Raw genomic sequence first — 25,689 nt, forward strand, 5'->3', positions numbered from 1 at the left:
TGAAAAATGACGTAACATGGATGAGGATCCCAGATGGTTAAGGTCCCTACCTGTACTGAGTGTGGCTTTAAAAACACTACAAATGGCTAGACAACTGTTGTCAGGATTTGTGTAAAAATAATTCCACACTTAAGAGGTGGATTTTTGGTCTTTATGCCCAGGCATGACAATGGCCTTTTTCTTATCACTGGCAAGAACTGCAGCAATTTTTCTTTTAAAGTGTATGAAAATCATATTATGACCTAGGAGGTGGTCAAAATTGAATGGAAATGACTGGAAATTAGTGTTAGTGAGGTTAATAATAATGTAGGTACAAAATAATACCTAAATTATGTTATTTTAGCCAAAAAAAATAATTTTTTTAACAAATTGCAAAACAAAACCAAACAAACCCAAAACCAAAACACGCAAGGGCGGTTTTGCCAAAACCAAAACCAAAACACGGGGGTCAGTGAGCATCTCTAGTTATTACCTTTATTACATAGTTCCTGTTTGTGTTCCATATTCAGCAAATATGTTCACTATGTTCAAGTTTTCCTCACAAGCTCTCTCACTTCTTGGTCTACTGCACTTAGTTCTAACTTATTAGATTAGTTATTCTTCTTCGATATTCAGGTAGTGAGCGGCATTATACTTGGCTTGGTTTTAACATAGTGTATTATATGTTAAAATAATACATAAAGTTAAATTAATGTTAAAATACAATTAAAAGCTAAAATGAATTGTACATAAAGCTACATTTAAAAACTAAGTTATATTTAAAGCAAGTTCCATATGTTTCCTATATGTTAAAGTTGAAAATAAACAAGGTGGTGTGCCGAAGGGCTTGATATCCTATCACATTCCACTATATGTATATATAACAGGGATATGCTGCACACATAATTAAAGCTGTACTAACAACTTTTCTACCTTTATCGGGGCTGAAGGCTTACCTTACATTAATTAATTCCAACTTGTGTCAGGTGAGTCCCAGGTCTCCCATGACTGCTAGTGCTTGGGGAAGACTTGCCTTTAAAAGCTGTGTGTAGGTAAGCCTTTAGCCAGATAAAAAGTAGAGATGTTCACTGACCCCCATGTTTTGGTTTTGGTTTTGGACCTTGATTAACTTGGTGTTTTGGTTTTGGTTTTGGCAAAACCGCCCTTGCGTGCTTTGGTGTTGGTTTTGGATCCCTATTTTTTCTAAAATCCCTATTTTTTTTGCTAAAATCACATAATTTGGCTCTTTTTTGTTCCTACATTATTATTAACCTCAATTACATTAATTTCCAGTCATTTCCAGTCAATTTTTATTAATTGACAAGAACACTGCTACCCCTACTATTTGTGTATGAGCAATGGCACTGTAGAATGGAGAGTGACAAGAACACTGCTACCCCTGTTTCTCTGTGAGCAATGGCGCTGAATCTCCTGGGGAGGAAGGTACTTATGGAATCCAAAACCTGCGAGACCCGACAACACAACAATGATGTTTTGCCTCGATTCATATCCGAGGACGCAAAAGTACCAAGCCGGCTCGTGAGCCTACACGGATCCCCTAAGTTCGGGTGGGTTCGGTTTTCAGAACACCGAGCCTGAGCATCTCTAATAAAAAGCATAGCATTTGATCATGTTCGGACTGACCAGAAATGGGAGATATCAGTGCCCAAAATTAGTCTCTTATCTGATATCTTAAGAGCAGTAAGGTTGCCATGGTATCCCTCCTTGATTAAACCATAAACCATGAACACAATATATACACCTTGCTAAATTTAGATACAATATATGACTGCTACAGTTGCTAAACTATTCTGTTAGGAGGGTATATATTTCCAACCAATATTAAATTAATTTAAATTAGGATCTTACAACTAAATTGTTATGCAAGTCATTTATCCCCTCTTATGATATCACCTTAAAACCAATAATGTTCTAATCTAAATACCTGGAGATTGTATCAATTAAAAAACACAAATATTATGAAGACTTATTATAAAGACCCATAAGGTTCACGTATAAAAAAAACCCCTCTAAAAACAGAGATAAGATAATTAAATGCGTTGAATAAACTATCAACACAAGAAGAGGAAGTGAATAAAAGCACAAACGCAGGGACACAGTCCTAACGTGTCTTGTTAATGAAGCAGACTTGTCTGCATTCTGGAATGCATCTGCTCGAATAGTCAAGAAAGTTCTCCAAACAACTGATACAATCAACAGGTATTAAAATTAGATTAGACTATTATTGGTTTTTAAAATTATATCAAGAGTTGATAGATGATTTGTATAACATTCTAGTTGCAACTCATTTAATATTGGTTGGAAACATATACCCTTCCTTAAAGGTCACCTAACAGAACAGTTTAGTAACTGTAATGATTATATATTGTATCTTAATTGCACGCAGGTGTATATATTGTGTCTAAGGGCTAGATTTACTAAGCTGCGGGTTTGAAAAAGTGGGGATGTTGCCTATAGCAACCAATCAGATTCTAGCTGTCATTTTGTAGAAAGCACTAAATAAATGAAAGCTAGAATCTGACTGGTTGCTATAGGCAACATCCCCACTTTTTCAAACCCGCAGCTTAGTAAATCTAGCCCTAAGTCTCTATTGCAAACCCATCAAATTCCATTCACTTACACTCCCATTACATGTTTCATACCGTCACCTCTATATGTTTACTGTGATGCGTGTGTGTGTATATATATATATATATATATATATATATACATACATACACACATATATCTTAGGGTCCTCCAGGCATGACATTAACACCTTCAATAAATGTATAGTGCATAATAATAATAATAATGCTATACAGGTATTTATGCACATGGGAACATCTTACCTGTTGTTGTAGAGGAGATTGGTGATGTAAGAAGCACAAGGCAGAGTACTAGAGCCACAGGCTTCATACTGGTTAATGAATGTATAAGTACACACTGGAGTTGGCTGCTCATATATAAGATGCCGGCTCCTGGCAGCTGCTGATAAACCTTTTGGAGAACCAGGAAACTGGCAAATATCAGCTATTGATATGAAGTGGGATTAAGAGTGAAAATATTTGTTTTGTTTATTTTGCCTACGCATGAAAATTAAAGAAATACAGTGCCAATTACTTAGGCTTTCATTGACCAATATACTTTTTGTAACAAAGGAAAACAAGAAGTGCAAATTCCTATGTACATATCTTTAGCAAACTGTGACTCTTCAGTTTTTTATGAAATTACAATTTCTGCCAGCCAAATCACTTACTTGTCTCCATTAAGCTGTACATGTTCAGCACTTAACATCTTTCCTAAAGTTTTGTTATGCAACCCACATACACCATATCAGTGATTTATAACCTTTCTCTTCAGGCCACTTATACAATTTCCTAGTACATTCCAAAGAATGAAACCTAGAATCTGGTTGCTAGGGGCAACATCTCCACGTTTCCTTCATAGAAGGTTTGATTCATTAACCCCTCACTCTTGTTCTCACACTGTTCTTATTTTTATCATTACACTGTGTCATAGAAATGACCACAGGAGGCTGTATTTAGTTTAGCTGGTCAGATACACTTTTATGAATAAGCCAAGTGATTGACAGGACAGAATCTGCTATAGTTTTCCTTTACAGTATGCACGTAACTACCAGTGGTGCGGCTGGTGTACGGCATTGGGGCCCATAAAATAAAGAGGGGCCCAGGTGTGGATCGGCCACTTCCTGATGGCTGCCTTCTCCCCAGGAACCAGCCACCTTAGTACATGTGTGGCGGCAGGGTGCGGATCAGCCCAGTGCTAATCCATCCCTCCCCTTCCTGATACCCACCTCCTCCTCTGACTCTCGCTGCTGGCGGTGCGCACCAAGTGGGTCTGGACCAGATACTGAGGACTCCCGTCTGAGGCTGCCGCAGAGTACACCTGAGTTTAAGAGATCTTTACAGCACGACATGGTACAGTACAATTTTTATGACTATGTTTCACTGACATGGAACAGGAACAGATTTCAGAACCAATAGAATCTTCTCACGGTGTTGAGCCTTATTCACTAACAACTCCAAGCTTTTGCACCAATTTTGTGGTCTGCTTGTCATTTGGGATCTTTTTGGCTCCTGTGGCTCCATCTAGTATGATGGGAATAGGTATAGGTGCAAAACACTGGTCTCCAAGTAATTCAGAGTTTCAAACATACATCATAGCTGTATGTATAAAAGTTTTATATAAAACAATAAATAGCCTGCAATTAATTCTGAATAAAGCCTTTATTTGTCTTATACATTACAGGTGTTATCTGGAAATTCACCTTTATTATAAAGTAAAATTTTTGTCAGTCCGTAAAGGAGTCAGTAATAAATTCAACATAGCATTTTATTCTCCTATGGTTTTGGGTCTGAATAGGGTAAAGCACACCCTAAGTGGCTAATTTCCTATACGTTGTAGAAAGTAATATGAATTACGTGTCTTTAAAATACGTAATGGATGGGGAATGCACTCAGAGCTCCATTACAGCATCCGGAATGGATAGGGAATGCACTCAGTGCTCCATTCTGACATACATTAAGGCAGGTAGAACGGATAACTAGAATATATACCTGGGATATACAATATATATGCAAAATAATATGTGTAATAGTTGTTCCACATATTACAGAGAACATATCTGTGTAGAAGAACAAAATGCACTATACAGGCATAGAAAACACAGCAAGCTTTACTCAAGACACCAAGCAGCAGAGGGCGCTATAGTAAGCTGACTCATTCCGGCGTTCCGGCATTCCAGCAATTCCGGGTTTCACACAAACTAAGATTTTAGAAAAAAAACGTCTAACAATACGGTACTAAGAATACTAAGAAGGAAAAACTGCCCATCATCTTCTCTCAATCTTTTTTCCTTTTTTAATTTTAATATTAATGTCAATAATTATACTTTGAAATATTACCATAAATCCTTGATACATGCACATTTTAAATATTTGGATATGGAAATTCAGTCATTAATAATAATAATAATAATAATAATAATAATAATAATAATACTTAAAATTGATTGGTTTTTTTGTATTTTTTGTTTTTTTGGCACTTAGTTTTTTTTAGCTTTCATCTGTAGATATTTCCTATGTCTTTGCAATCAAGTTATTTCGAACAGCTGCTTTTCTGTGTTGTAGCTGCACAAAATTTTCAACATGCAATTTATCCATATTCCACATAATGTAGCCAGAATCAAACTCATGAACCCACTGATGAAAAGTAGATGTCTGACTACTACGTCAACGTGAAAGTGGAAACAGTATGTGCATGAAATAGACTAGAAGGAAAAGCTGGGCATCAACGTCTCTCATAACAGTTTTACTTTCATAATTTTAATTAATCTAACAATCAATCAATTATATTTTTATTAACTATTCAGTAAAGAAATTTTGTAGCCCTAAATCCTTTGTACATGCACAGTTTAAATAATTGGATATGGAAATTCCAAACACAACTCATGCATTACTGTCAACATGAAGGTTTAAGGATAAACAATAAAGAATTACACACACACACACATTCTCTTGTTCTCCATCACGAAAAATGTGTAATAGGAAATATAAAAATGTAAAGAAACATGGATGCGGTTCTAATGGCTAATAAATTTGCATTCATAAATAAATATGTATAATACTCTAAAACCATTTATCTGCGTACTCTTCTATAAGTGACACAATGGAGTACATCCACAAAAACATGGGGATATACAAAATCAGCACAGATACAGGCATGATTCTGGATTTGAACTCATGGCCCTGCTGTTGCCAGCTGATTTCTCTAACCAGTAAGGCATACTGCAGATTGAAACAAATAAACATACAACACAGCCACTAGTGGCATCCTAAAGTGTTAATGACCATAATTAAATGAACAATTGCACACACCTTATTAGTAACAGACCTAAAGGATCATGGTTTGTTTTTTTAAAAAAATTAAAATAAGAAAGTCTATGCTAATGCATGTCAGATTAATTCGTATTCAGAAATAAACACAAACATGTTTTATTCTGTATAAAAGGAAACAAAAGATTTTCTTAACCAACGTTGCATAGACCCAGCATCAGATCTCCTAATCTGATACCACAGTGGGCCTATACAGCTGCATATAATTGTCTCATTACAATCCACTATAAAAGACTGCTTCATGCACACTTGAAGTTGGTTAGGACTTTATAGTGTGTTTTTCTGCTGGGGATTTGTATAGTGGTATTTTATCAGTACATCTGGGCCTTACCAGCCAACCAGGAGAAGGTAAGAGTAAACATTTTTATTTTGCACATACACAATTTACTTTGTAAGCTGTTCCAATGGTGGACGACACTTTAGTCCAGGGGTGGGCAACCCTCGGCGTGCAGCGCCCTGCATTGTGGCACATCAAGCGACTATCAATGCAGCACATCTCCACAACACTGAACTGCTGCACATTTTGTGTGGTATATGAACTGGGGGCATTACTGTGGAATAATATCAACATGATGCACAACTATATGCTATGTTATGAATTGTGGCAACAACTATTTGGCATAATATTAACTAAGATTTTACTATGAGGCATGATTTGTGGGCACAACTGTGAGGCATAATCTGAAATGGGGGCACTGCTCTGTGGCTTAACTGGTGGCACTACTGTGTGGCATAATATGAATTTAATTAAAATAATATGTGTTCTTGATTGTAGAAGATACTTTATAAAGTACAGGCAATAAGCTTGTTCTCAGTTTTTCCATATCCATATGAAGCTTAACCTCAACATTTGCCCGAATACCAAAACCCTAATTTATGTACTTTGAATTATTTTGCAGAAGACTAACGGTAAATATACTAAAAAGCAAAGGGACGGATCAGTTCCCTAAGAATATATAGCAAATTGGATATTTGATAAAAACTTCAGAATGGATATTCGGAATTACTTTGGCAAACCAAGTGTAAAGCAGTCACGATCCCCTTGTACCCCAACCAAGTGCGGAAAGTGAAACTATGGGAGGATTGTGTTGGTGGATATCTCTATTGAAGGGGAACGATATACCCTTTGTAATAGATATGCACTGAATGGTTATAGCAAACCTGTCTTTCAAAGTGTTGTAAATCTTTTGTATAAATTATACTAATATAATTTTAGGGGGTGACTTTAATATAGTGGCCTCTGAAAGTCAAATAATTGTATGAAGTAAACTGCTATTAATTAATATTGTTTTACGGTGCGATTGCGATTAGTACTCCACGTGTTATGATGCAATCTCACGGATTAATAACACACACATTTACATTCGCACTTACACTTGTAAATAATATACATTTATTAAGGTTCCAATCCATATTTATTTATTAGTAAAATGTGTTAGAGATTATTTATACATAAATGATAATATATTAAAGGTATCTAAGGCTCAAGGGGCTAGATTTACTAAGCTGCGGGTTTGAAAAAGTGGGGAAGTTGCCTATAGCAACCAATCAGATTCTAGCTGTCATTTTGTAGAAGGTACTAAATAAATGAAAGCTAGAATCTGATTGGTTGCTATAGGCAACAACCCCACTTTTTCAAACCCGCAGCTTAGTAAATGTAGGCCAAGATATAGGAAATGTATCATGTTTAGTGTCATTTTGATATATACATTACCATGATGAATCCGACTACTATCGGCGAAACGATCGCTTCCTGTGAACGCCAATTATGGAAAATAACGGATTAATGCTCAAAATGATCTTGTGTTTGGAATGCAAATAGGTTGGTAAAAACTGGTTTAGGTCAGTTCCCTTAGGCACAACATGTGCTCAGCTGTTGGAGTGAGCTGACCACACCTTATCAGAGGAATTTTTTGAAATGACCTATGACCAGAAGACAATTGAAACATCGTTAACTCTGGACCGATGAAGATCTCTCTAAGTGTTATCTGTGTACATAATGATATCATCAGTGTATTTTTGTAAACTGAAGCTGCATATAAGCAAGCTTCTCTGGGTCATTTCTTTACCCTCCTGACTGCATAACTACATGGACATGGGTCCAGGTGAAGCGCTAGCGAAAAATGTAATGTTTTCGGTTTTTATACCTTCCTGCTTTATTGTAATATATTTTATGTGTTATGATGGCTTGCTGTAAATACTGCTATATTTTGCAATTAAATATCTTTGTGCGTTAGAACCACAATATTCGCATTGGACAATGTTTATTGGTAAGCGATAAAATGAACTTAATACCTCTCAACATTTAGATAGAATGGGAAAACAGAGCAGATTTTGTAAACACCAACTTGGGATATAACATTTTGTTAAGCAACTACAGGTAGAGGAAATTTAGTGGGTGAGAAATCTTCCAACTTTATAATATACCTGCCTCTCTGCAGAAAATTACATATTTTCACATATAGATCTTTTTCCAATTTCTAAATCATTGTTGACCAGGGTACAGGTAGTATTATTTTAAGGGGGGATTACCGCCATTGGCGATTTCCAATTTAGTTAACAAACTCAATAAAATTTTGTTGGCATTGGTGACACATCAACAAAATAATCAAGACCATCAAACAAACCCATCACTTTTTTGGCAAACAGCTAAAACGGATCTACAGGGGGGGATAACTTCTTTTACCAAAAAATGTCAGAATTTTATCTATAAGGGGTTGACTAGAGCGTTTCACAAATTAAAAACCAATCCTTGCTCTCCAAATAAACGGTGTATACTCAGAAAAAGGAAACTTTTGATAAAGTAGTGACCCAGATGGGGGTTAACTATGATAATAGAGGGTAAATTTTCAGTTTCATAAGTATGGAAATAAATCGGGGAGACTTCAATCAAATTTACTTAGAGGAGATAGACCTAATGTCAATATTGCAGCCTTAGTAGATGATAGAAGAAGTTGCAACATACGGGGGGAGCTATTGGGGTTTTAAAGAATTTTTATCAAAAATTATATAGCCAACCATTAACTGATATAGAAACCAGATGTATTTTTTGGGAAAAGATTAAAGTCCCACAATTTACAAGTGATCAGATGGAAACTTTATTAACTCCAATCACGGTTGAAGAAGTCACAAATGTAATTAGACATTTAAAGATTTTCAAATCCCTGGGTCCGTATATTACTGAACCATTGGTGAATCTATATAATTCTATAATGCAGTGACACCTTCTCCTTATTTATTTTAATAGCGCTATTATAAAAGTTCTTCCAAAACAAGGGAGGGATCCAACAGATCCTGGTTCTTATCGTCCGATTTCACTGTTAGACTACTCATTAATCAAGCAGTGAACAGATAACACACTTAGGAGCTCAGAACAGCAAAGCTGATGGTCTGCCAAAATGCTGATTTCTTACATTTAACTCTTTATTACCCCAACACCCACCGGGCATGGGTTTTGGGAAGAGCTCTATTGCTTTCAGCATTGGGCTGTTTATTTCCTAGGGCTAAGGGGCCCACATATTTTTGCAGGCCTGACTCCCACAGAGAAATCTGCCCATATGCCAAACAGGCTGATGTTGTGTTACATTATGACAGGAGGACCCCACACTTGAGGTTGTGGCCAGCCCAGTCAGCATGTTTTTTATTTATTCCTTTCTTTCTTTTTTTTTACACACTGCACAGGTCTGTGCTGCTGATGATCACCACCATCCAGAGCTGTGTCCACCCCTTTCTAGCACTGGGAAATTCGTTTATATACATAAGTGTTGAGATTCTGCAACAGACTCAGACCCAAAGTTGTCGCTCTGTGTTATAGCAATGTACTCTGTTTTTGTAGCTTGTTCCCATGTTCATTTTACATACACAATGGGCTAGATTTACTAAGCTGCGGGTTTGAAAAAGTGGGGATGTTGCCTATAGCAACCAATCAGATTCTAGCTTTCATTTATTTAGTACTTTCCACAAAATGAAAGCTAGAATCTGATTGGTTGCTATAGGCAACATCCCCACTTTTTCAAACCCGCAGCTTAGTAAATCTAGCCCAATGTGTTATGTCTGTATTTTGAGATAACTAGACTGTTTAATACAAAAGATTGAACTTCCCAGTGTGCCAATTGACTGAATGAAAGAAGCATATTCAGCATAAGGGTATGGGCCAAGTTACAAGCACCAGCAATCCAAGAGGCACAAGAGACCTCCATGAGAGAAAATATGCACAGCAAATGTGAGTAACACAGTATTATACCTCAGGGATTAGAAGACATACATTACAAAAAGGGGAAGAAAATTACAAGCAGCACGGATTTTAGACTAGCAGTAACCAAGCTGACTAATATTAACTATCAACCGTGGAAATTCAAACTTGAAATGCTGCCGTCTAAAGATGACTTGTGATAAGTTATATTCACAGACAGACCAGAAATTAATAACCAAGAATGTGACAAGAAAAGCAGACAGGCACAAACAACTGTGAGAGACTTACCTGCTGGTCCGGCGGCTGGTGGGCTGGCCCCCTATAGGCCGGGTCTGTGAGCCAATTTTTGGCTCACCTCCTGGCCATTTGAACATTTGGTGCTGCGGCAAGCCAATCAGGACTCGCAGCGTTGCGATGACGCTGCATTACGTCGGCGTGCCTGCAGCTATATAATCTGCTAGGCGCCGCCATTTTTGAATGAGTACAATGGTGGAGTCAACAGAAGAAGACGTCGTGGGACATCCAGAAGACTCGAAGACATCGACAGCGACAGAAGCACCACATTAAGAAAAGAAGACGGCAGCAGAGAGGAAGACATCAATGGCAGGGAGCGCTTGCAAGGGCTAAGAGCGTCCCCACCAAGAAGACGCCGGAGAACCCAGCACCGAACGGGAGAAGAGGCGCCGCTGGCTGGAGGGTCTGGAAGACCCAAAGATGTTGGGTACAAGCTGAGCATCCTGCGTGGAGCAGGTAAGTATAATTGCTCCTTGTTAGGTCGGCCAGAAAGCCCGTGGCATGGTTCAGGCGCTAGGCCCATGGACAAGTAGTGGGCACAAGAGTCAGCCGCATTACGAGGTAGACAAGTTTATTTGGGGCATAAGGCCCATTAGTTTAGCTGGGTCTCAAAGCCATAGAGTTAGTAGGAGGGCATCAGCCCTTAGGTTAGAAGGACGCATGGCCCTAGTTAGTTCAGGCAGGGCACAAGGTCCTGGTAGTCAGAAGGGCACAAGGCCTTGGTTAGTTTAGGCAGGGCACAAGGCCCTGGTAGTAAGAAGGACAAAATGCCCTGGTTATTTTAGGCAGGGCACAAGGCCCTGGTTAGTGGAGGAAGGGCACAAAGCTCTTGTAGTTAAAATGGCATAAGGGCCATAGGCAGTTAGAGTAGTGATTATGCCCCAGGCCCATTAGTTACTTCTAGGGCACAAGGCACTCAGTAGTTTGGGCATAAGACCCAATAGGGTACCTGGATATTAGGCCATTATTGTTATCAATGTGCTCACCCTGCTAGGGTAGACATTAGGTCCCTGTTGATAGCAGGGTAGTAAGCCCTTATAGTGGTATAGCAGGACGCTAGGTCCTTGGTAGCGAAAAGGACACTAGGTCCTGTTAGTTTTAGGAGGACACTCGGCCCTTGATGTAATGAGGCACTTGGTCCCTTGATAGTGAGTAATTCAGTTCTAGGTTGTTGAGAGTGGCATATAAGGCCCCCCCATCCAGTCCAGGAGGGCACTCAAAGTCCTAATCCCCAAGAGAGGTGGGCTTAAAAGCCGGAGTATAGGTAGCAGGCAGAGGCCTGCAGAGCAGCTGAGTACCGGGTGGCCCAGGCAGGTGACCAGAAACTGGAGTGAGCAGTTCCAGGTGAGTGAAGGTAGGCATGTGACCATTGGTGAGGAGATCACTGGCCCATAATGTACTGCATGTTGTTTTCTATGTCACCTGTCTGTCTCCTTTAGTGTACTCCCCTGTAGGATCCAGGAGTCAGATCCTAACTGAAGACGATGCTGATACGGAGAGAGGCTGGGGTGGATCCAAAGCGGATGGTAGGAAGTCCATCGTGAATAAGGTAAGACATCTGACTGCATTTGTTCAATTCCCCCGCAGGCGTTACACAACCATAAGCTTATTAGTTGAAAATGAGCAGCTAATTCATATAAGACTTGAGATCAGCGCAGCTCTTCAAATGGTGTGTGTATAAATGCTGCCAAGAGGGAAAAAAAGGGGGGGGGGAATTCCATAAAGCCTTCCAAAGATATAGAGAGATATAAATAATATTCCCAAGGCGCAAAAAATAAGAGATGTAAGGTGCAAAAAATAACTTTATATAAAGATATTAAAATCCAACTTACAACATACAAGTTTGGATAGGATCTGTCCTTAACCAAAGTTATAATACGTCTAGTAAATAATATAATAGGTATCTCTATATACCTTACTCACAAGCCCATTATCTAACTCAAGCCAAACGTGATTGTTCAATAAACAAATAAAAAAACCATTAATAGTCTCATAATCTCTCAATGTTTGCTGTTGCAAATCCACTTGAACTGTACAACTGTGATAGTAAAGTGAATACAAAAAATCGAAAATAGGGGCAAAGAAGGTCTATGCAAAAATACTGCAGTAAACAACTCAATAGGGCTAGGACCTAGTGCACATATAAACCGGCAAAAATCTCTAAGCCTGATATCAGGTGTTGCATATACGTTAGCAGGATCTTTAAACCTCCAAATGGGTAATCACTTTGATATAGTCCAGTTCACGCCAGATAGAGTGATAAATATATGCAAGCGTCAGTATCTAATGCTTGTAAATACACAGAAAATAATGACTGAAAACGGAGTTTCAAAATAATATCCAGAAAAACGATCCGTGTTTATCGGTAAAGGGAACTTACATTACTGTAAATATGAAAATCCAGGTATTCCAGGAAACTCTGGGCACTTGAAAAATAGGTTTCAGGGACCATTCCTCTTTACCACCCCTAGATCGGGGGGCAGTTGTAACCAAGTCTCCTCTGTGGCAAACGCATACGCAGAGCAGAAATGGAGTCCTCGCTGTTATCCAGCTGTCTGGCTCTGTTCCTTACCCTACAAGCGGGGCACACTGATGGATAGGATCGCGGAAAGAAGTGGTCCGATCTTTCCTCCTATAATGTTGCACAATGTTGATTGTCAATATTCGAATAAAAGGTAAATCCTACAACGCGTTTCACCCCTGTAAAATGGGGCTTCCTCAGGGAGTAATACGTGTACAAAGGGCACAATTCCCTTCTCATACTTCCTGACCTCTCTGCAACTTTTGACACAGTCAACTAATCTCTTCACCTTAACACCTTCCACTCCGTAGATCTTCATGAAATTGCCCTCTCCTGGTTAACTTACTACCTCTCTGGCTACTCTTTTAGCATCTCTGCTTCTGCGTCCGTCCCCCCCCTCAAGGCTTTATCCTTGGCTCTTTTCTCTCTACATCACCTCTCTCACTATTCTTACTCAATCTCCTGGCCACCACTACCACCTCTACGTTGATGACACACAAATTTATCTTTCCTCCTCTAATCTCTCTTCCTCCTTCCTATCTCAAGTAGTTAGCTGTCTTTTTGTTGTCAATACTTGTATGTTACAGTGCTTCCTCAAACTTAACATCTCCTAATCTGAGCTTGTCATCTTTCCTCCTGCCAATGTCCCTATCCCTTCCTACATCTCCCTCATAATTGACTCTGCCCTCAGCTTTACTTCTCATATCCAGTCCCTCACCAAGCCCTGCTACTTCTTCCTCTGTAACTAAAATCCACTCCTTCCCCTCTCAGGATGTAGCCAACATTCTGGTCCACTTGCTCATAATCTCATCTGGAGAAATCATCTACTGCAACCTCCATCTTATTGACCTTCCTCATTCCCACATTTCCATTCATCCAGAATGATGCAGCTAGACTCATCTTCCTCTCCCCTCGCTCCTCACCATGCACTGAACTCAAGTGTGGGGACTCTACTTGAGAGTAATCCTGAATTTTGCTCTCTCTTCCTGGCATCTGCCTTCCTACGTCATAGCTTCTCAGCCTCTATGGCATTCTTGAAACACAGTAACTGAATAAAGGAGACTGGCAAGAGAAGTAAGAAGTGAGGATAGAATAGAAGACAGACGGACTCTCAAGCAGTCATTACTTTTGCATACAGTGAGTATTGTTTTACTAGGTCTTGTAGAAAGAGCATAAGAAAACACAGGAAGTTATTTACAAAGCACTAAATAGCAGATACATAATGCATGTGATTCCTGCCCTGCACCTCAATTGGCACAACTGCTCCTTGAATTCTGTTAGAGCGTAGGTTTCCTGAACTAGATGGCATTGTTTGCAAGGGAGCATAAATTTGCACAGGCAGAGAAGATGAGATGGGAAGAGTGAGTGCACTACTTGCAAAACACAGAGTAGGCACACTGTGCACATAGATTTACTGAGCAGTACAAGAAAATAAATTTTATTTTTTGGAGAGCGATAATTCAAATGCAGAATGTAAGGAGGGACAGTGAGGCAAGCAGAAAGGCACGGAATGAGATATTCTTTTATGAAATAGCATTCACACATCGAACTTGTTTCTTATTACTGTAGATCAGAAGACTTTGTTAAATGAACCATATGTACTTTCTTTTTTGCATGTCCTGATAAACTTTTTTATTTAATAATGTATTTTAATTAATTTACTGATGACCTACAAATGTACTATATTAATATAAGCAGCAGAGTTAGAAAAGTAAACATTATGAGGAGCCACCCTAAAAACTCAATGAACCTTGTTTTGGGTTCCAATCTCCTACTACCTCCTAATAGCCCCCATTAGGACTGTCCTGAAATTGTCAGGATTGACCTAATTTTCCAAGCCTGAATGGGATGTGGTCAATCAGAAATTGGGTGTTGCTTTGTGAAGATGTGGGTGAAGTTGAGCAAATCTAGATTTTGTATGGGTGGTTTGGTAGATCATGGTTTTTTTTAAATGTAGAGACCTATAGGTTAAGAACCTATGATAATTTACTTATAATTTTAAAAACAAATGTATATTTTATAACAGTAAAAGAGGATATAATAAATATAAACACTGATATACAGATAGGACTAAAGTGTAAAGATAAACATTAAAGATCAGAAGGGGTGGGTCCGATAAGAAAAGGAGTTCTCGGTCTCCAGGTTGTATTAGTTGGTTAGTTGGAATTTTGCCAACCCAAGTTTTGTGAAATGTAGTTGAAACTCAGTGATTAGAGAGACTGAGTATGGCTTCAAATGCCATAACATCATAAGAAAGAATATCAAATTTGTAAAAATAAAAAATTTAAAAAAAAAGTTAAAAAAAAAAACACCCACCTTAGCAGCCCAATGAAATGCCAGGATGTAACCACACCCCATTGGTAGCAAGAAATACTCCCTGGTTAGAAAGGGGCGACAGTGTTCTGTGAATATGATTTACTGTGCACACTCTGTGTGCCTGGCCCAGATGTATTTTACACTTTCAAAGACTAATGTTAACCCTGTCTTCCTACAAATGAACTACCAACACAGAAGAATAGAGAGAAAAGCAGATTATTCAGTTCTATCAAATGACCTATTCATGGCAGGGCTGAGAGGAAATGTCCCTCCTTGTGTTGACATAAATGTATTTGCCATTTACTCTGCTTAATTTTCCTTTGATAAACTTTGAGGCTTTGTTTAAGCAAACAAAAACTTAATCCACTTCATGACCATAAATAATGAGTCATTTTACATGTTAAATGCAGCAGATGTAATGTCACTGAGTCTTCAAATAACCAGGCAGCAGTAAATAATATACACGAAGGCTTAAAAATAAATTTTTGGGAAAATGTGAGACTCGTTTCTCAGTTTAACCCATCAGAAAGCCTTACCTTAGCCTGCCAGCTTCTACTCAATATACCTGTACATTATCCTTTATTTGTAAACCTCCAGGATGTAAGTCTAGAAATTCATAGGAGCTCAGATGCTGTTGGGACTGAGAGAGTCCTGACTAGCATATTTCTAAGACATGTGATTTCCATGGTTCTTCTACTTGCGAGGAAGGAGGGGTTAAGGAGATTATTTTAAATTTTTTATACGCTTCACAAAAATGTTTAGTATTATCAGGGGCAGAGTGATGGACAAATGCCCCCTGGCATGTATGTATGATATTTATGTACAGGCCTGTCATTCGCTGTGCTGTCCCAGGTCAGTGGTGGATGGGGCAATAGAAGGCTGTACGATGTCTGTCAGGTGAAGTCAGCAGCATTCAGTGGCCTGTCATTCAGTGGCCAAAATATAAGTAATTTTCCTTATTGCCACCTATTGCTTGTTAAAATTCTCTATTGCAACGTTGTAGACTCTTTGTTTTCTATGACACATTTATCAGTCAGCTTATAAAATATAAATCTAAAAATGTAGCTATTGTTTTGATTTGTTGATGGGGAAGGGGGCATCATGAGAAAGTCAGGTAGGGGGTATCTTCTCAGACACCGTCACCTATTTATGAAAAGGAGAAAACCCTTTCTCCGGCGAGAATGGATGTTTTCACAGAGTTAGGGTCTCTTCCTAACCATCAAAGTGTTACCAGCGTTAGCTTCCACATGCAATGCAATCTATTTTACCACTGCAAATTGGTAAATAGGGGCCATAAAGAAGAAGGATGGAATGTGCTGCTCACACGCTTTAAACTTGCACTTCAATGCGCTTAAGCATCACAATACAGCACCCTTACCCACTGCTCCCCTTTTTACATTTTCCACACACCGTTTCTCTTAGAAGACAGGATAGTAAGAGGAACCAAGTTCAGTGAAGATTTAGGACCTCAAGCAACATGGATTGAAGTTAACAGAGTGAAACAAACTAAAAAAAAAGAAAGAAAATAATATATCATTCTTATATACATGCATAAAACTATTTTGAAAGCAAAGAGAAAATAATGTAGCATAACAAAAACGATGGGAACATAGAAAGGCGGTTTGTGGGGGATTTACTATGCACAACTATATTCATAAAATATATTGAAAGGTGTATCCCTGTTGTAACTAACTACATAGTACATATATACATTTTAAGCAGAAAAAATGAGAGCAGAGAGCAGATCAGCCTGGTGACACCAGAGTAGATTGTAGAGGGCAGCGTGAATAAGCTCCATCTTGGAGTGAGTGCATCCAGATGTCCAGTGCACAGTCCCACCGTCCCACTTCCTACTCCGGACACCAAAGCAAGGTAAGAGATGGTGAAGATCTACCACCTTACCATCACTTCCTACTACTGCTGCATTACTTCAACATAGGTGTCAAGGTATCCAGAAGTCACTTGTAGGCAAGTCCATCAGAATTTGCAAAAAGCTGATGAGTAGTGAGACCATCTTCTGAAACGTTTCCAGTACTGTAGCTGATCAAATAGTTTGCATGCAGTAGGAAAACAGACACAAGAAGGTACTAATGGGAAAAAATGTATACAATTGTAAAACACATCCCCTTCAGAAAAATATAGTCAAACTGACATTGTCATATTCACTGCATTTTGTTAACATATCTAGTAAATGACAGCAAAGAAGAAAGATAATACTGTCTTGCCTTGAAAACGAATTCCTATTTGTGAAAGTAATGAAACATTGCATTGCAATGTTTATGTGCATATACATTGCACACAAAATAACTGAGTTGGAACAGAGATGCAATAGCTAAAGATGTAATACAAGTAAGTTGCCAAGGGAAAATAAAAGACTGCTATAATCACGGTGATGAACAGCTAAGTATACATGGAGCATATGTCTGCCAGGCTTGCTCCCACCGCCCTCTTAGAAAACGGGCAGGTACATAAAATGGACACCCCTCACCCAATATATTAACATATGTAAACACACATTGCTGGACACTCCGCATTCCTGGGGAAACTCACTCTCATAGCTGGACGCTCGCCGGGGCAGCCACCCTCTGTACAAGGTGCAAAGATCGGGACCCCCGACAAACAGTGCAGGAGCATTAGCTGTGAGACATCAGGCAAGGCATGTGGACACAAAGATATTCTTCTGACTTTGAATGTAAAAGACCAATCATTACAGCACATTTATTAGAAAGAAATTCAGTTCTTCTGACCACCATGCAGCTTATTCATGTAGGGGGAATGAGATTGTGCCCACGCATGTGACTGCCACTGTGAAGACAACCCTCTGACTTCCACCCCCCAAAGTGTGACAGGCACAGGTATAAACTGAAATTAATTTTAAAATATAAGAGAATAGTTGTTCTCCAAAGTAAAAAGAAAACATGAAAGAAAAATGTAGTAAGGCTCTAGAGTCATCCATGGACGGGCCTTGAGGATAAACAAGTAGGAGAGACAAGGGTGGCAACAGCCGCAGACGACAGCCCCCTCCACCTTCACATCTTCATCCTCAGTAACGCTCATTCATAGTACCTCTGTTCTGCTATACAGTTCTGATTTTAATGAAAACAACGTAAGTGATAAAGATTGCTATGACCCTTTTAAAAAGCCAAGTAGAGCTGAGTTTCTAAATCAAGGGAACATAAACATTGTTGAGGGTTTGGTCTGTGGAGGAAGCTGGATTTTAAATAAGGACTAAATAATTTTTATCTACCGCATATTAACCTGGAATGGAAGGTGACGGGGGCACTATGCGTGTATTAGACTAAGGAGGCCTTAACCCATAAGAACAACAATTGTAATACCATGATAATAGAAAAAAAGATACAACTCTATTCACTTTCTAATACTAGATCAGGAACCCGCTCTCTAGAGTTCTGAAAGGAAGTACATGGTGGAAGTAGTGTGAGGAGAGCAGTGTGGCCAGAACCTAATGTGGTGAGAGAGAACCTCAAAATTACAGGGCAAGAGTGTGTGCCAGAGTCCAAACTGTATCTATTTGCCAGAGTCTACAGTGTATCCAGTGAGCAGTATGGATCCGGAGTCAAGAGGATATCCAAAACTCAGATCATGTCCAGTGTCTGGAGTGCCTCTAATGCTGGAGTCTGTTGTTAAATTAAACTACTCTGGTTCTAAAACAGGGATTCCCAGAATTCTACTAATGTATTCTTTCCACCAACTGAGAGATTATCTGATTCCCCTGTTAATCTGATTTTGTGATCCAGAGACTCTTGCCTGTGATCCCATCTATTGAGCAATTCTAATTGTAGAGTTTTCATGTGCCAGTGTGTCCAAAGTAAGACTCCTATTGTGGATGTGAGCATACCTAGAAGACTGAGGCACTCTTATTGATGGGTTCTGTTGATTGAGAACATAAAAGATCAGGTTTTCCATCTTGTCCATCCTTTCTTCTGAAATAGTGACTCTGTCCTTTGCTGTGCCTATATAGAACTAAGAATTGCAGCTGCTACAATGGTACTAGATTACTTTTTTGTTAATAAGCCAGCTGTGATCCTTTAACAACATAATACCTTGTCCTTTCTTGAGATATTTCCCTTGATCCTACTACTAGTAGAATGTCGTTCAAGTAAGGCCAAACCATAATTCCCTGTTTCTTTAGTGTATATATTTGCTTAGTGCTGCCATTATTGGTACTAGGATTTTGGAGAATGTTCTCTGAGATATGGAATGAGATATGGAATGGTAGCCCAATAAATTAAAAATGGAGACCTTGAACACAGAATCTGAGAAATGTTGATAATGAAATGTTATTGGGATATGAAGATATGCATCCAGTATATCTATTAAAATCAAAAACTGTTCTAACGCTAAAGCTTTTATAATGGAGCTTACTGTCTCCATGCAAAAACACCTGTCTGCTCAGAGCTAACACTGTCCTAAAGTCTTGTAACTGTTTTTGCACTAAAAAAAGAGTTTGGAATACAATCCTCTCCCCCTTTGCTCTGAAAATAACTAATGAAATTACTTGTTTTGTAAGAAGTAACTGCAGGCTGTTGAATAATGTCTTTAGCACTGTGGAGACCGGAGTCCTAGATCTTATAAAAACATATTTTAATTGAGTCTGTCCGAAGTCTAACATGTTGCCTAATGCTACAATCTCTCTTAGTTACTTACCTACTGATCCTGAGTTGTTACTATCCAGGTCTGCAAAATATTCAATATCCTGTCCCATTCCACTGGCTCTGGGAATGGAGTCTCTCGCGAGTCATTGGGGATAATTAGTTCTAAACCTCATTCCTATGCCTTTCGGACCTCAGAAGGACTGCCTGGATATATTTGTTCCTGTCTGTCTGAAGTACTGCTTACCAGGACTATATCTCCTTACCTCTCTGAACAGTTGACACAGTGTCAGTGGTCTCCTCCAGTCCTTACCTTTTGGATCATCAAGTCCAACTTGTCTCCACACATCAAGGATCCTTCAAAAGGTCCATAACCAGCCTATTCTTAGAAGGACATAAGCAAAGCACTCTTCTAGCCATCACAATGGAGGCTATAGTCCTTGCCAACAGAGTCACCATATCCAGGGAAGCTTCACAAACAAAGTCAAACACCTTTTTTTCATTGTCTCCATGCTTTTCAGTAAACAAATCCCTATTGATATTGTCCTGAGTATCCTTACATAAGGCTTCCATCCAAATCCTTAGGGCTCTCTGGAAACAGAGTCTGCTGCTTCCCATGATTTGAATACTGTACCTGCCGAAATATGTAATCTTTTGAAGGTCCATGGAGACCATTAAAGGTTCTTTGTATTCTAATGGAATGGTAGCTTTGGCTGGTATACTCGCCACCAGAAGCATCAACTTTAGGCACCATGTCACATTTTTCTGTTCCTTTATCCAAAATGGACACATACTAACTAATCTGATCTACAGACAGCGTCTGACAGCAGCACAATAGTGGGCTTTACCTTGTCTCAGTGCTCTTTTTTCCATTTTGGGGTTGGCCTTGAATCTGAATAACTCCTGTTCTCAGAGCTGTGTTCCTCTATGCTTCAGTCATATATCGTGCTCTTATGAACCCTGGAACTACCTAGGAGTCTTAGCGCTGCGTTTTCTGATGATGTGCCAGCACACTGGATGCATTCTTCCTACACATAATTGGCTAGAACCCAGTTGCCCTAGATTTTGCCCCTTGCCCTGGTGCAACCCCAGGGCATTCTGTATTCTGCTCCAAGAAAAAGGTAAGTCCACATTTAAGCACAACAAACGCTATACTCACTACACTACACATATCAACTGCCTACTCTGGTGGACAAGAAGTACAATACAATGCAAAAAAGTCACTATTGTTGGTTCTTGCAAGATCTAAATTTGGATCTCTACAAACCCACAACTTAACTTTCCTCACAATGTTACAAATATAAATAATAAAGTTGTTTACTCAGATTTGAACAACTAGATGAGCAACATCTTACAAGATCTGCAGATCCCATCTACAGCTTTTTACCTCTGATGACTATATGCACTACTAGGCACTCTTTAACTCTGCATTCTGGCTGGACCAATATGCAATGTGTGGAACTTCACATACCTCATGAATCAGACTCCCACTGTCCTATAGATTGTAAGCTTGTGAGCAGGGCCTTCTTATTTCTCTGTCTGTATTACCCAGTATTTTCTTATTACTGTCTTTGTTCCCGATTGAAAAGCACTATGATGATGATGATGAGGCAGTTAAAGTGTTAACCTAATTTATATTAATGCTTTGTATAGAAGTGGGTAGATAACTTTATAAACTAACATTATTCTTTTCTTAGTATCTTATCTGAAGCATCTGAAACTGGTTTAGGATTACTATAACAATCCTTCTTTGTTTAAGTAATAGTTAACTCCAGTGAAACTGATTTGTGCTATTAAAGTAATTTTATCGTTTTCAAATAAGCATTGCCCAAGCGATTGTATTGTGTTTCCGAAGCACAAGCAATTTATTTAGCAAAAGCAATTTGTTTAGCAGTTCAATAAATAAGTACAATACAGTACAATATAGCCGATACATGATACCTATTAAAGATGTTACATTAAAGCAGGAAAGTATGAAACACCGAATACATTACATTTTCCTTATAGAGCTTCACCGAGGTCCATGGAACACAGCCATGCTCACATGTAGCCACATTCAGGGAAAGAGAGAAAAAAAGAGCTTTGGCTGATAAAAAAGCTTGATGGTATTCAGTTTCAGTATAGAAAAAAACTACTGAGGATGTCATGGCATGTTTCCATTGCTTCAGGGTTACAGGACAGTCCAATGTAATTCAGGTCACAGGTCAGTTCAAAGGATTTCTCTGGGAAGAGGGGATCACCTTCCCCCAACAGCTGAAAACATGTGCTTCTCAAGGAAACTGACCCAAACCAGTTCTAAACAACATAAAACACAATGCCATTTTGATCATTTAATCTTTTATCTTCCATAACTATTGATTGCAGGAAGCGATCGCAAAGCTGAAGTTATAGGAGAGATGGTAATGTGCAGAACAAAATGACACTAAACATGATACATTTGCTAATTCCTGAGCCTTAGATACTTTTAAAGTGCTTTTAACATTATTATATTTAACTGTAAACTCTATTACATTTGATTATAAAAAACTGTGTGTTGGAACTATTTTAAGGTGAACTATTTACAAGTGAATGTGTAAGTGTATGTGTGCGTTATTTATCGTGCGATTGCGTCATAACAATATCAATCAATATCGTTTATTTCATCCAATTATTTTGACATTGCAGGCGCACAAGTGTTAGAACAAAGCACATACTGTGTTGCTGTGCATGTTGTCGCTGCAACCCTAAAAACTATAATGTAATCGTACTCTACATATACTGCTCAAATATAAAACATTATTTTTATTTATTTATTATTATTATCATCATCACTGATCGGATAAGATCAAGTGAAACTGGAGAGGGGAGAGTAAAATAATCATTGTTTCAAAAATAACAGACAAGTGGAAGATAAAATCACTTAAGAGGAACTGCACAATAGTGGAATTCTAATACTAACTGTAAAACATCAAAGATCCAAAGCTGCGAAGAAATGCAATGAGATCTTATGGTTGCCGCAGAGTTTAAGTAAATGGTAAGAATCTCATGCAATTTAGTGTCAATCTTCTGTAATAGCCCCCCCCTCCCCCCACACTCACTACTCCTGTTTCATATGGGGAAGTTGGTTGTGCTGTTGGAGAGGGGCCCTGCAGCTGCTGTGCCCAAAAAGAGGGTGAAGGAGGAAGAGATTGCCAGCTACTCACCGGTCCTGTGTTCCAGCAGTGAGTATTGCCATTCTTCCCCGACAGATCCCGGTGGCAGTGGGCAATTGAGCCAATCAGGGCTCCCTTCCCGCCGCTGGCATCAGTAGCCGGACAGGCGAGCCAGTCCTGGCTCGCCTCCGGCCATTTGAACTTTTGGCGCCATTGCGAGTCAATCAGGGCTCTCTGCGACGGCCAATGATGTTGGCGCGCCACCATCTTCAGTCGAGTTCGCCAGCGGAGAAGGAAGAGGACGGAGGACATCCAGTGCCACAGACACCTATAGAAGTGAAAGGGAGCCCTTGAAAGGGCTGGGAGCTACCCTGCCATGCGAAGACGACGTGGCAAGCGAGGAGATCGTCGGCAAGGAGCCCTTGTAAGCGCTACGAACGCCCCCAGCCAAGAAGGCAGCGGTTACACAAGCGCCGAAGTAGAGAAGAGGCACAGTTGGCTGGAGGGTCTGGAAGACCTGCAGACAGCGCGGCATGCAGGTGATTATAAATACTCAGGTCGGGCACAAGGCCCGGGGGCAATTTAGGCATTAGCATTGGGGCAGAGGTAGGGGGCACAAGGCCCAGCCGCAGATAGGACCAGAGGTAGGGTCCATTTTGGGCAGAAGGCCCCATAGTTAGCGTAGTGGGTCACAAGGCCCCATAGTTAGAGACAGGGAGGGCACAAGGCCCCATAGGTAGAGGCAGGGGGGAACAAGGCCCCATAGGTAGAGAGGGTGGGGCACAAGGCCCCAGTGATAGCATTTAGTCACAAGGCCCAAAAGGAAGTGCAGCAGGGCAAAAGGCCCTTGAGTGGTAGCCGGGTGCAAGGCCCTTGGTGCAGGTGGGGCACGAGGTCCTTGGTGCAGGCAGGGCATTAGGCCCTTAGGCTAGTCTGGGCTGTAGGCCCAGTGAGGAAGGGCAGCAGGCCCTGGGGTTTATCTTGGTGCAAGGTAAATAGCTAGAGTGTAGCAGGGCGCAAGGCCCTTGAGTGCGTACAGAGGCGCAGGCCTCTATGTGAGGGGAGCGCTAGGCACCTGACAGAGTAGCAGGGCGGCAGCCCTGTAGTTGTAACAAGGACATTGGGTCCTTGTGGTTGGAGGGACAGTAGGTCCTGGTGGTTAGCAGGGCAGTAGGCCCTTATAGTTGGTAGTGGACATTAGGCACTGGTCCAGCTGGATGCTAGGTCCCTGGGTAGTGTAGGGGACACTTGGTCCCTTGATAGTTAGGTTACTAAGAGTGGCTTACCAAGCCCCTCTATCCATCCGGAAGGGCACCTAAAGTCCTGAGCCGCAGGATAAGGCGGGCTTAACAGCCGAGACTTGGGCCTGTGGAGCGACAGAGTTCCAGTGAACCCGGATGGCTGAGGATGTGAGTGGGAGGATTCCACTCGAGGAGAGGAAAGGTACGGTGTGTCCCGTAGTGGTCCCTCAGGATTCGGTGAGTACCTGGGGTGTTGGGGAACAGATTGTCCTGTGTGCCTTGGTCTCCATTGTTCTACAGGCATTGGTCATCAGACAAGGTCTTTGGAAGACCCCTGCGAGTGAGAACCCCTGAAGCGCAGGGATAGAGGGAGTTGCCATCATAGACTTGCTTCTGTGAGTATAACCCGGCGAGGGCTGTTCCCATGGTGCACTCAACTTGTGGAGCTGCCCCTCCCATATTTTCCACTTTCCCTTACAGTAAAACGAGTGCCCGGCACACGAGAACAGGGGCCCTTTTCTCCTGTGGCGTTTTGGGCGTTCAGACATCCCCCCACCTTCTTACAGTGCCATAATATAGACTATGAAAGGCCTCACTCATGATGCTATCCAAGAGATTAAGAATCAGATGATCCAAGTTACACATAACATTAACTCAAACAGGCAACAAGATTGTATCATGCAAGTGAGATTTGGACACTTTCTTTTTACTTGTTTATATAGTGGTACACTATCATATCGGAAATATTGTGTTACTGTATTACTCTATTATTTTATTTTTATGCCACCATTTAAATAATCAATCAAGAAGAAAGCAGAAAAAAATTAAAAAAATTAAGTATAATTATCTGTTTGTCTTTTTGCACATTGTCACTTTTGTGTTAAAGTTATCACCTTTCACTTTTAGAGATTCTAATAGCACTGAGATATTTTTTAACAATTTGTTTTCATTGAATATTTGAAAAATTAGTGTATGGTATTATAACAAACATCTGAGTTGTATTTGGTTGTGTAGCGCTGTCAAAATCTATTCTCCTATTTATGTTGACTAGGTAATTACTAGTTAAATAAAACTGCAAATATGTGTTTGTGAATTAATTCATAGCTTGGTGGGGCTCAGATGAACTCTGTGCCCAGTCATATGTCAAAACTGAGTAGGGGGAGACTAAATTACATTGACTAGGTTTCTAAACTCTTCTAATCTACCCATGAGGTTTTTATGGATAGAGAGTTCCAGATATGTAGGTACATGTGAGTATCCAATACCAAATACCAATTTATGAAATGGGTAAAGGGTATTATGGAATTTATGGAATGGGTCGTAAAAGCTAAAGCTCTTCAAATCTCTCTCTAAGGTTATATCAATATCAAGAATAGCCCAAAACAGACCCCTTACATTCTTGGTGATTCTGTGAAATCTCAGGACATCTAAACTGGCTGACTGAGCAGCTGGGATAGGTTTCAATGATGGGGTATATGTACGGG

General features: G+C 39.9%; 1 protein-coding gene across 1 annotated transcript in view; it reads right to left on the minus strand.

Moving 5' to 3' along the window:
* The window catches only part of LOC142095314 (scavenger receptor cysteine-rich domain-containing protein DMBT1-like), a 28,378-nt gene extending 25,467 nt beyond the window's left edge, over positions 1 to 2,911 (minus strand). The window contains exon 1 of the mRNA XM_075178271.1: positions 2,832 to 2,911. Within this exon, the coding sequence (XP_075034372.1) occupies positions 2,832 to 2,898 (67 nt within the window). The 5' untranslated portion in view covers positions 2,899 to 2,911. The remainder of the gene's footprint in view (positions 1 to 2,831) is intronic.
* Positions 2,912 to 25,689: the final 22,778 nt, after the last annotated feature.

The sequence above is a fragment of the Mixophyes fleayi genome, chromosome 6 (genome assembly GCF_038048845.1).
Source record: "Mixophyes fleayi isolate aMixFle1 chromosome 6, aMixFle1.hap1, whole genome shotgun sequence".
In the NCBI taxonomy this organism is placed as follows: Eukaryota; Metazoa; Chordata; class Amphibia; order Anura; family Limnodynastidae; genus Mixophyes; species Mixophyes fleayi.